Below are 13,675 nucleotides of genomic sequence, written 5' to 3' on the forward strand. Positions count from 1 at the left end.
AGCATCTCTTAGTAGGAGGCAAGTAAAGCTGCAAAACTAATAAATATAAATTAGCCTGTGTAAGACAAAAAACGTTGCAGAGAAGTTCTCCACCGAGAAACAAACTTAATTGGCTTTCCCATCTTGAAGAGTCATTCATTCCATCGCGCGCTGTTTATTGAGTTCTCAACAACTTGCACAGAAAACTCAGTCAGCTGCCACTTCAATCTCATTACTTCCCAAAGCCCTGCCTCTATCAAGTGGGAAGAGATTAAGGAGCACCAAAAGGTAGTCTTGAAACTCTGTGGATTGAAACTCTTTGTGAAGGAAGAAATGAACACAGGACAGTGTTATACTTTCCGCCCCCACAAAATAAAAAAAAAAATATATATATATATATATATAGGGTGACCATAATTAAAGTATCCCTATTCAGAATTCTCTGTAGCTCTAAGTAATAAGCGGAATGCCACCAAAATTAGTAAGTAAACTATTCAAGGCACGGGGAGAAGGATCCTGTGAAAAAAAAAAAAAAAATGTAGGGAATAATATGGCGTTGTACAAGAGGAAAGACATGTCAAAGTACCAACAAATAAATAACTAAGACAAACCTTAAAAAAAAAAAAAAAAAAAACAGAAAGAAACTAAGTAAACTGCAAGTGGAAATGGTTTCACAGCTCCAAACTCACTGACAGTTTACTCCTGATGGTCGATGATTTTGCTGATGGTGGAGTTGGTTTTCGATGTGATTACCATTGTTCTGGACCAGAAATTGCATTCGATGAACAGTGTGTTCGACTGCAAAAAAGCAACATCTCTGGAGTAATGTTCCTCACATGCTGCGTTACGTTGTCCTTTAAGACAGCCAGGTTAGGGACACTTCCTCGATAGACATTGGCCTTGAGGTGACCCCACAGCCAAAAATCACACGGTGTAAGGTCAGGCGAACGTGGTGGCCATACAATGGGAAACAAACGACTAATGACTCTTTCTGCAGTAAAGTGATGCCGGAGAAGCTGCTGTACTGGTCAGGCGATATGAGGAGGAGCCCCATCTTGAATAAAAATTGTCTCATCCAGGCATCCTCTTTGCTGCAATTGAGGAATAATGAAACTGCTCGGCATGTAATATTATCTTTGTGCTGTAACAGAACAGATTGCTGCTCCTGCTGGGTACAATTCCTCGAAAAAAGTATGGCCCTATGATGAAATTTGAAGTCAGACCACACCAGACGGTGATTTTCGGCGAGTGAAATGGGATTTGTTGAATAGCATGCGGTGCTTCTGAAGACCATATTCGGCAGTTTTGAGTGTTGACAGTCCCAACGAGATAAAAATGGGCCTCGTCTCCCCAAAGAATGTACAATGGCCAGGCATCGTCCACTTCCATTCTGGCCGAAAACGTTAGAGCAAATGCCATTCGTTTTTCAGGATCATCTCTTTGCAGCTGCTTCTGCTGACGACTGATCTTGTACGGATAATAGTGGATTAGTTTCCGAAGAATTTTCCATACAATGGAACATGGACATCCAAGTGCCTCGCTACTCCCCGTGCGCTGGTACCAGTTCCAGCAGCTGTATCCATAGATCGGTCAACGATAGCCGTTGCAACTTCCTCTTGATACCTGAGGTGAAAGAAGCTTCCTTCCTCTTCCACACTTAACAATAAAGGACCCAGTTTCCTCAAATTTGTTAATCATCCTTCTAACTGGCACAGCTGATAAAGGACCTTGACGTAAGTTTTTACAGCGTTTAAATTTCACACAGAGTGGCTGCTGCATTGCATCCATTAACGTGAAGAACTTCGCAATTAAAGCGCGATCAGGCAGACTGAGACGCATTGTTAACAGTAAACTTACAAAATACGCTTGCGATGTTCGTGTTGTGCCTTTATAGATGTCTGCTGCTGGGAAAATTAAATTAACTCAGATTTATGCAAAGTTTCTGCTCTCTCAGGTGTCTTATTTTTTAGTTTCTTTCTCTTTTTTTTTTTTTTTTTTTTTGCAAAGAGCAGAAATAAAAATTTGTAATTAAGTTAACGTTTGTCTTATTTATTTATTTGTTGGTACTTTGTCATATCTTTCCTCTTGTATAGCGCCGTATTATCCCCTATCGGCAGATTTCTGAACTTTTTTTTTTTTTTTTTTTATGGGATCCTTCTCCCCATGCTTTGAATAGTTTACTTACTAATTTTGGTGGCATTCAGCTTATTTAGCTCTGAATAGGGATACATTATGTATATGTATATATAAATCAAAGACTGAGAACAATAAGCCCTTAGCAGTTCAGAAGCTGACCAACGGATCCACCAAGCTCAAATAATGGCTAAATTCTTAAAATGGATCTGTCGCACATTCCGACTAAATTCTGATGGCGTCAAGGTCCTCCTGTAAAAGCATGAAGTAGTTTTCTTTTGCGTGCAGGTTACGTATTTAAAGGCAATTGAAGGCACTTCCTTTCAAAACGTTATTATTAATTATGAAAATAGAGTGGGGGATATTTTTTGTGGGGATACTCAAAACAAAACAGTAGCAATTTCAAGTTGCTATTTTTATTTACAGTACGCTCTATCTGTTTATCATCTGGGAAGTTCTTTGCGCAGGTAAGAACTCGGACAAAAAATGAAACTATGGACCAAAAAAAAAAAAAAAACTCTCATATTAGGGCTAGGACTACCGAGACCCAACTCATCTGCTCATGTATAATGTGTCCATATGTTTCTGGCGTTCTCTGGTCGATTTGCTTGCTTTGTTGGAAGAAAATCCGTAGTTTGTGTGAGGGGGAAAAAAACCTTGCTGTCCACGCCTGAGACTGACTAACTCAGCCACGAAGGGAAGCCCGTTAAAGTAACTCGCATTGGGATTCAAATCCGAGCCTTTTACACCGGTGTACCGAGGATGGTGATTATAACCACTGTCTGCTCGCGAGCGGACTTACCAAATGGAACAAAAATAAATAATAATTAATTAATTAAACAAAAATAAATGAATAAAAAAAAACTATCGCGTTAGGGCCAACCAAAAACTAACTGATATGCCCACGTTATATCCATAAATCACGTGTGTTCTCTCGTCAATTTGCCTCTTTTGCTGGACCAAAAACAGTTTTCAGGGTGAGCAAACCTTGCTATCTACTACTGAAACCGACGAACTAAACCACGAAGTGAAAAAAAAAAAAACCACCTGAGACAGGCATCCTTCAGACAGACCAGACTATGGTGATTTTATTATTCAATTTCCTTCCCCTATCTTACTTCTTGGTGATTTCAGTGAACATTCCACCCCGTGGGGTTGTGTTCACCTTAACGGAGGGACCTTATCATAGAGCATATGCTCAAAGACCTCCCTTCACTAAATGTGGTAACTGGCACCTTCTTCAGCATGCCTATTCGGATGTTCTTTGAACAGAAAACATATTAAACATTAGAAAAAGGCTCCCCTTCTCGCTTCCCTTTATTTACTTGGAAGATGGAGAAGAACCCATATGAAATTGCTCAGGTCCCTGTTATAACTACATTACTTAGTGGAGATATGAGTGGGAAGTAGCGTCTCCCCCTTGATGTTATCATTGCGGAAGAGTGATCAGACTGGCTGACTGGAATGCCTTTCAACACCTGACAGAGTTTCACACACACACACACACACACACACACACACACACACACACACACACACACACACACACACACACACACAGAGGAACATGCCTGGATAGAAAAATAAAACAGGTGCTTCAGCCTTAAAATGGGGTATTTAACATTCAACAGTCGAAAACAGGTCTCAATTTTACCAATACTATCAGTTCTGATGGACCAGGTAACATCGATATCGATTATGAAATGATTAGACACGTTTCAATAAAAGTGGGGATCAACTACTCTTTTTGAATAACAGAACCTTTCTTAAAGGACCCTTTCCGTACACCTGGCCCACGGCAATCGCCCTGCGCCAGGTTTCGTTAAACTAGGAAAGGATCCTAAAATTCTTACACTATCGATATATTGCTCTGTCTAGTTGTTCTTGCAGAATCCTGGAGAGAGAATGGTCAATAGTCACCTTCTATTCTATTTAAAAGAAAATAACCTGCTTTCTGGTTAGTCCACTTTCCCAAGGAAGTAGTCCACTTTAAGGCCTTTAATTTGAATGGAAATATGTATTGTAGATGCTTTTATTAAACGAAAACGCGGTGTCCGTGTTCTTCGATCCCTAAAAAGCATATGACACAACTTGGAGTGTTGGTATTTTAAAAGACCTCTATAGCCTCCAACTTCGAGAGAGAGAGAGACACACGACAGTGCCTTTATGTTGATAACGTCACATATATATCTCTCATGCAAATTGAGGTACATTGAGGGAAAAAAAAACCTGCGCTGAAAGATCAATCAACTGCCACTTCCATATCGGTACCTCCTAATGCTCCCAGTAACAAAGGAGATTCCTACAGAATATTCTTTTCCTACAGAAAAGAATAAAAAACCAGAAGAACCCCATAGTTCTGAAACAAAGTGGATGTCGAGGTGACGGAGGTACCACCAGACGATACCTTCTTGGAACTCTTTGTGGAGGAAGAAATGAACACGGGACAGCGTCCATACTCCCTCCCCAAAAAATAAATCCAAGAATGAGAAGAGTAAGCCTTCAGCATTTCGGAAGTCGACCTACGGATCTACAAAGTCAAAACAATGGCTAAATTCCCGCAGTGGAATTATTGTTGTTGTTAAGGTGTTTTACGACACAACAATTATCGTGAATTCCGGCAAAATAATGACGTCAAGACCTTCCTGTAAAAGCTTGAGCCAGTTTAATTTTGCTTGCATGTGAGGCATATTTAAAGGCAAAGGAAAATGCTCTGTTTCATGATACTACTATCGTACGTAAGGACAAAATTGGGGATAGAATTTCAATCCTTGTGGGCAGCCCCATTTCAACCTTTTGCCCCTTACCTCCGACATTGAAGCAGTAGCAATTCGCTTTGCGGTAGGATTTATATTAACAGTAACCTAGGACCGACATCACCCGGACAGATCTTAATCTCATTTTGTAGCTGTCCGTTCCTGTCTTACTGCTGGAGGATTTCAGTGAACTTAACACACTGTAGGGTAGTGCCGACATTAATGAAATGGTCCTGTTATAGAGCATATGCTCATTGACAATGACCTCCCCCTTCTAAATATGGGAACGAACACCTTTTCCATATACCTACTCGAACATTCTCTGCTATTGATCTTTCTATATTCCCCCTCCTCTCCTTCCTTCACTCATTTAGGAGGTGGAGGAAAACCCCTACGGAAGTGATCAGTTCCCCGTAACAACTAGCCTGCTTAATGGGTGGCGGTGTCTACCTTTTAGATTACTGCGATGGAAGATTGATCATGCTGACTGGAATGCCTCCCAACATCTGGAAGAGTTTAACATCAGGAGATTCAGCAGGGAGATGCAGCGGCATGCATCATAAGAAAAGATTGTCCATACAGCTGCAATTACAATTCCGAAAACATTAACCCCTGTTTCCACCATTTCCCAAATTTTGGTGGAATGCAAAATGCACAGCAGCAAAAAAAGGCTCAAAACAAAGCTTGGGGAATATTCCGACGATATCCTACCACGGCAATCTCTTAGCCTTTAAACGTGCTCGCACCAAAGCATACTAGTTTCACCCTCAGAGCCAAAAGGAATCATGGCTCTGTTTTACATCTGCTATTACCCAGTCCACTAGCACTAAAGCTGTCTGAAACAAAATCCAGTAAATGAAGGGAAAATATACATAACACCGAATATAATGATGTGTTATTGCAGACCCAACTTCAATACCCAGTGCACTTGGGGAGACCTTTATACCAGGGGTGGCCAACAAGTCAATCGCAGCTTTAATTTCGGTCGATCACGACGAATTTTGAACATATATAAAAAATAGATTAGTCAAAATCTATGTTGTTATTATTATTATGCACCCCACTGCATACGCTTATTACAAATCCGTTGAACCACATGACCAGTCTTGTCGCCGCGCAACAGCTAGGCTTGTCTAGTGAACAGAGTACTACTCTGTGGTCTAGTGAAAATTCATGCAGTTATGTTGTGGAGAGCATAGTGTTTGTGTCGAATTCTTATTTAGCTTACTTAATATTAATAACTGGACAGTACTTATATGTTTATTTAATATCCCTTGATTTAAAATGAATACTACGAAAAAGAGTAAAACGTATCGTTTTCATCAAGAGGGGGATCTGGAATACTTTTTTTGTAATGATAAAAGAAAAATGTTGTTGTTTGATTCGCAATGCTTCCGTGGCTATACCCAAAATAGGAAATTTAGAAAGGCACTTCAACGCAACCCATGTTGGGCCCCCTTACCGCTTTCAATATTTATTAACGATATTAATATCTATATAGTAAATACCGATCGGATTTTCCGCCTAATAGTGACCTTAGAAAATATAAATTAAAAGAACTTAAATCCAGATTATTCGCGCAACAAAATTTCTTCGTGACACCTAATTTACAATCTAAAGCAGTAACTGTAGCATCATTTAAAGTAAGTCATCTTTTTGCCAAAAAATGCAAACTATTTTCTTATGGTCAATTCATCATGCAAACTATTTTCTTATGGTCAATTCATCAAAGACGCATTTTTAGAAATAACAGATTCTCTTTTTGAAAATTTTACGAACAAAAATGAAATTAAAAGTGCTCTTCAAGATCTGCAATTATCTTGGAATACTGTTATGCGAAGCATTGAAAAAACGAGTGAAAATGTGAGCAAACAATTGCGTGCTCATATTGCTAGTGGTGTGTCCATTTCTTTTCAACTGGATGAATCCACAGACGTCAGTGATACAGCTCTATTTTATTCGAATGGTTTTCGATGATTCTGCCACTAGAGAAGAACTGCTGGGTATGGTTTCGTTAAAAGAAATCACTAGAGGTCTTGATATGTTTAACGCATTCAGAAATTTTATTGAAAAAATTAAACTTAACGGATTCATCGAATTGTGCCAAAAGGATGGTGAATTCCCAGATTTTTTGAGTTACCACTGTATCAACCACCAACAAATGTTAGCCAACAAAAGATTAAATTCTAAGTGTTATGGACATAGCTTTCAAAATCGTGAATTCCACCAGAGGACAATCTCTTCAAAGGAGACTTTTCAAAATGCAACTCGATGAAAATGAACCAGATTTGATATTACACACAAATGTGAGGTGGTTGAATCGGAGTAAGTTTCTATAGATATTTCGAAATTTGCTGAATGAAATTTAAAAAAAAATTGTTAATCAAAGGGGAGATGATTATCAAAGTGGTTGTGTGGTCTGGCTTTTTTGGCAGATTTTACCAGTAAATTAAGTGATATGAATTTGGAATTACAAGGAAAATATAAAAATGTGGGTGACATGATTAGTAATATTTCTGCATATAAATATCAATTTTTGGCAATGGCTAAGGATCTCAAAGAAAAAAAATTCGATCACTTTGCAAATACGCAAGATCATTTGTAAAGTTATCCTGTTTTTGAATTTAATAGTAAGAAATATGTTTCTGAAATTGAAGAAGTTGTGGATGACTTTGAAACAATTGAAGACATCTCTTCAAAATATTCTTACACCCACAGTTCTTGGTTCTTAAAGAGAAAAACGAAAAGGTAATCAACTTCAAATCTAAGAATTCTCACCCCTATAATGGGCATTTACTTTATAAAAAAACAGCCCTAACTCTTAGTAAGTGCTGTTGAACCAGACCTCGTCCATCATGAAATGAAACATCTATCAGCAAAATACATGGACCAATGACTCTCTTTGTATGATAGAATCTTTGTAGAGGAGCAGTTTCCCGATTCCTAGTTTAAGGCAATCGTTCTCGGCCAGGAAAAGATTCCAACAAACTACCGTCCCATCGCTCTGACTAGCTGTGTGTGCAAAATCCTGGACGGAATGGTTAATGTCCGCCTCATATGGTATTTGGAGGCAAATGGCTTCCGAAGGAACTGGTTCATTTTGGACAATTTAGTTAGGTTGGAAACATCCATAAGATGCCTCTTTTTAAACGAGAACACCTGGTCAGTGTTTTCTGATATGGAAAAAGCATACGACATACCTTGGAGAATTACAATTTTAAAAGACCTTTTTACCATCTTTCTAGAGGTCATCTCATCTCCCAATTTTAATTTTATTTTTTTTCCGTCGTTCCTTCTAAGTTCGTGTAGGATCTACTTTGTGTCGGTCCTTCAGCCAAGAGGAGGGAGTACCACAGGAATCGGCATAAGTGTTACTCTTTTTGTCACCAAAGTGAATTATATTCACAGAACAACTTCCTCGAACTGTAAACTGTGCTGATGATCTTAACGTATTCTCTCAATCCTGAAACATGAGAGTAATGGAGAGGGAACTGGAACTTGCCATTGATCACCTGAACATATGGACAGTGAATAATGGCTTTAGGTTCTCCTTGCAAAAGATCGTTTCTATACATTTTTGTCCCAAGCGTCACCGTGAACTTGAACTGAGACTGACAAAATTGTTTTCCAGTGGTACCTGAGACTAAATTTTTGGACCTTGCACTTGATAGATAGGTGACCTTTCTAGAATATATATTCTTTAACTACGTGCGCAGTGTACGAGAGGTTTAAATATCCTACTTGTAATCTCCTCTAACTCTTGGAATGCTGACTCGTGCACTTTATTGCGCCTCTATCGTGCACTTGTGCGATCCAAATTAGATTACGGCTCCCAAGTATACGCAGTTGCTAGACTGTGTTCTCTAATCGCTGGATCCTATCCATTATCAGGCGATTCGTATTGCCATGGAGCATTTCGAACACCTCTTATCCAGAGCCTCTATGTTGAAGCCAACGATAAAGATGAACTATCGTTATCGTTTCGTCGGAAACAGTTGTCTCTACAGTATTAGCTGTCTGGCAGCATGGGGATCTTCCCGAACTCTGTCTCTACAGTATGCTGTCAAATTGAAATCCCTGTCAGACTAGCCCACGTGAACATCTGTTTTCGAACCACGCTGGGAAAATCTGTACAACACTCGCTAGACTGCCTATCGTCCATTCGATATTCGTATCCAATGGCTACTCTGAGATTTGGACAGAACACTAGACAAAGTTGCCCATCACCAGAGCAATCCCGTTCACCCTTGCATGCTCTTATCCCAGCATGCCACTTCTGTCTTAACAGCTGGGGAAGGTCAGTGTTCTGTCTGCCTGCAACTCTTTTCAGCACACTGATCTGAAAATTCTAACTTATTGCAATCCTTGCCATCGATAAAGTTTAATCATCATCCAATCCTGCCCAGGGTACAGCATAAACTACACTTCCTTTCTCAATCTGGTTTTGATGTTCGTTTCTGCTGGATCCCCAGCCACATTGGGATCATACTTTATAATTTGTCAGACACAGCAGCCAAATCAGTGACCGTTTATAACTCCTGCATATTAGTCCTCTATACAGATTACAAGCAAGTAATATGAAAGAAACTGCTCGCCCACTGGCAACACTCATGGAATGGACAGGAAAAAGTTATGAGGTTAAGTCTGTAATCTAACATTGACAGTCTAGTCTGCACAGGAACCATAAAGAGGAAGTTATTCTCGCTCGGCTCCGCATACGAGTGCCACCTGACACACGATTTTCTTCTGGGAGCTGATGATATGCGCGAGCGTTGTAACACTATTTTAACCATCAAACAGGTTCTTATTGCGTGATCTAATTTTTTCAATGCACATCTTTTATGGTGTAGCGATTTTAATCGTGCCCTGACAAAACCATGCCCATTTTTCCTGACAAAAGTGATGTATCCGAAAATTTTCACTTTTTTTAAAACTATAAATCTTTACCCATATTTAATACTTTTTGATAATCATCGTGTATACTTCTGTTTATTTATCTGTTTTTACCTTGATTTACTTGATTTTAACTATTTGTACAATCTGACATATTAATTTATTTTGTAAGTTACTCTTGCTTTTATTATATAACAAATTATATAACTAATGGTCTTAAGTGTTCATGCGCCATAAAAAATAAATGACTCGTTCACTAAAGACCAAATGGTTAACTAGATCCCTGGAGTCTCTAAAAGTGACACATGACATTTTTATTCTCTTATTAAGTGAGCTGGTGAAATGTATTTCACATAAACTCAAAGAAGAATTGTAGTCATCAGCCTGAAACACCTCGATGAAATCTCCTCGCAGGTGTCTGGTCTCTAGGGCTGTAATTTTCAGAACTGAATCCTTTCCTGGTAAGAGCACCCTTTTATTTCTCTTACTAATCTCGTTGATCTTCTCTGCACCCTTTCCAACAGATGGGCATCCTTCCTAAAATGAGGCTTCCCGACCAGTATGAAAGATATGGCCTAATACTGTTATTGCCTTGGTTAATGAGATAATCACCTCCATATCCCTGCTGGAAAAATTCCTGTATATCATTGACAAAACTCTTGAGCTGTCCTATAGCAACCCTTCTGCACTACTCAAAGAACTGCATATCTGGGTGCATAATTACCCCGATTCTTTTTCATTCTCCACTATCCTGAGTGTGGCATGACACAGTTAATATGCTATTCTGCGATTACAGCTACCTATACCTATGTGCAGCACCTTGCATTTGTTTATGTTAAACTTCAGTTGCTACTTCTCAGCCCATTTGCCTAATTTTTTAAGATCCTCTTGCAGTAACATACCTTGATTACTGTTATCAACCTCTGTCAACCTTTCTTTGCCATTTTCCAATCTCTGCTAACCATTATCTGCAAACTTCAACATTAAGCCTTCGCCAGTATCATCAACAAATACAGAAAACAAGTGGGCCCAGCAGTGAACCCTGATAAACTCCATTAATAACAGTAATCCAAGAAGAGATGTACCTAAAGCTTTTCTGAAATCTAAGTATATTATATTAAAATTTATTTTTTGCATCCAGCTCCTTTGTTACAGCATCATAATATCCCGTCCGATTGGTCAGACAAGATCGCTCCTTAACAAATCATGCTGTGATTATAGAATGGCTGCATTCCTGTTTAGATGGTCCTGCATTACTTCTTTAACTAGCGACTCCATAATTTTCTCTCGAAAATTCCTAAAAAATTGCCCCTGTGTGATCCCCATCTTCGTGCTTAAAATATCCATCCTGTGTGAATGTAGATGCAAAATACCTGTTCACTTTTTCAGCCATTTGAGCAAGACCATCAATATTCAAACCATTCATATTTGGTCGACCAATGTGATTCATCCCTTTCCTTTTAGTATTCACATAAGTAAAGAAGTCTTTTTTTTTTTTTTTCTTTACTGTGCATTTTTTGTTGGGACTTTCATAATTTCTCTTCTCTACATTTACTGTAGGCTTCTGTATCACCTGATAATGTATATGCACCCCATGTATTTTGTTTTCTGTCACGAGTCTCATCAGTCCATTTGATATTCATTTAAGTATTGAACTCTATATATCTTAGTCGTTATAAAAAGCCCAGGCTACTACAATTATTTCCTTGAATGCTTCCCATTTATAATTCGTTGTTGGTAGCATCATCAGTTGTTGCCACTGCATAAAATTTAAAAACTAACCATTGAGACCATTGTAAGCCCCTTTCGGAAAGCAAGAATCCATCCCTTTGCCCTTGACAGTAGTTACATCTTTAAATAAATTTCGTATCAATGCACTGTGATCGCTGCTACCTAGTGGTTATTTTATTTACAGATTGTTAGTGCATGAACAGTTGCTGCCAATAAACAAATCAAAACAAACAAATCTTTCTCTGATTGTCTCTCTAACATGCTGATGTAGGAAACGGTCATCCAATGAATCCACAATTGGAACTGCTTTTTATTGACGCATATCCTGTTTATTGTTAATCGCATCTGATCCAGGCCGTTGATAGGCCATACTTTCTTCACAAGGACATCACGGGTGAAAATTGTATGTCCAAATTTAACAAATTGAACTATAATTTTACTAGTAAAACTTTATTTTCATCTCTTATACTTATTATATCCTTACACCTCTGTATATTCAGAACCTTGCAGAGCTAAAGTGGAGAATAATTACTTTTATTCATTTAAATTAAAGCTGTTAATTTTACTACCATTACTGCTACTGCTGTTACTGTTATTTAGATAGAGGATTACCCAGGTGTTGTGACCTGTTCGTTAGGACCCGGAAATAATAGTGAGCCATCTAGGGACTGGTTAAGGGAAAACATTCACGGTCCTTTCAAATCAAAGTCTTCTTGGCTTCCTCGATTGTTGCCATCAGGAGGTAAACTTTATTTTAAGCTTTTACGAATTCACAATGCTTAAGTAATCCATTTAATATCAAAATAAATAATGATTTAGTTATTCCAATAGCAAATAACGTTTCAGGTTTTTTGAAGGACCCTGCTTCTTCAAAAAACCTGATCCACTTGAGACTGCTAAATTTCTAAAAAGCCTCAAGTGGATTTATTCTACATTGAAAGTAGAATAAAGGTAATTGCATTGTGTGCACTGCAGCGACCCGATATTTAATGAAAGTCCCTGATTATTTCCATGCAATTACAAGCTGATATGATGAATGTTTCAAATGAGAAGTAACGGTCAGACGTACTTGTATCTTGGAGTTCGGGTTATTGACATTTTAGCTCCCTGTTTACATAAAATAAATTAAAGTTGAATTTTTTTTAGAAATTTTGAAACATTTATTCTAAATTACTTTTAAGAAACTTTTATGAAATGAAGTAAATAACAATGAGAACATTTGAAACATTACCTATACGAAATTAAGCAAATAACATCGAAAAAAGAAAATTCCATCCAGCTATTTTTGCAATCTATATCACAAAGACGCACATTTTAAAATACGAGTGATATTCAGTAGGGTACAATTAAAGAAAGACGTTATGGCCCGGAACATTGCATTTATTTCTCAACGTAATTATAAAACACATTTATACACTTACCATTGCTTTATTCTCGAAATGCACTCAGTTCTGTTGTTATCAGTGAGGTACATCATTTTCAGAAACCCAATCGTGGATCCACCACTTTCAACCTGTATTCAAACGTGCATGAATGCAAACATCCTGGTTGTTTTGCCAGCAAAGAAGTTTACGGTTGTGCTATCAGCAGGGAAGGCAGTGGTGACTGTTTTCTGGAACTGTAGAGATGTTCTTCTTATGCATTTTCAAAAGTCTGGAGATGCTGCGAATGCTGCATTTGAAAGAGCTTAGGGAATCAGTTCGCAAATATAAAATGAAATGCATAAATGTAATAATAAAATATATAAAATAGTAAAAATACATAATAAAATAATTAAAAATGATGAGATGCATGAACTATCTAAAATAGGTATTATAGATAATATCAAAAATACGTGAAATAAAAAAAAAAGCAATTTTAGAAATTATATAAGAACATGATGTTTATACACATATGTATAAACATCAACCCATAGACTATATCTAAATATATGCATATAAAAATTTTGTAAATGAACGTATATATAAATAAATTTCAAAATAGTTTTAATTTTTTAAATTTAAATTTTATCATGCAGAAGAACTGATTGATCCAAATGTCCCTAGCGATTGCCATTTGTTTGGTCCACTTAGGTAACAGTTTGGTGGCAAATGTTTTCGGATAACGCAGAGGTCAAAAGTTATGTATGGTGATGAGAGAATTGGCCCTTTTTTTTTTTTTTGCGCAACACTTTTCGAATTTGA

The 13,675-nt window shown here is 37.8% G+C and overlaps 1 protein-coding gene across 2 annotated transcripts in view; it reads left to right on the top strand.

The window, feature by feature from the left end:
* Nucleotides 1–13,675, top strand: part of LOC150084506 (transcription activator GLI3-like) — a 215,630-nt gene that overhangs the window by 147,254 nt on the left and 54,701 nt on the right. For both annotated transcript variants that reach the window (XM_090376100.1, XM_090376102.1), the window contains exon 13: nt 12,093–12,234. In XM_090376100.1, the coding sequence (XP_090232226.1) occupies nt 12,093–12,234 (142 nt within the window). The remainder of the gene's footprint in view (nt 1–12,092; nt 12,235–13,675) is intronic.

The sequence above is a fragment of the Mastigoproctus giganteus genome, chromosome 6 (genome assembly GCF_048544385.1).
Source record: "Mastigoproctus giganteus isolate SK-2022 chromosome 6, ASM4854438v1, whole genome shotgun sequence".
NCBI classification, from domain to species: domain Eukaryota; kingdom Metazoa; phylum Arthropoda; class Arachnida; order Uropygi; family Thelyphonidae; genus Mastigoproctus; species Mastigoproctus giganteus.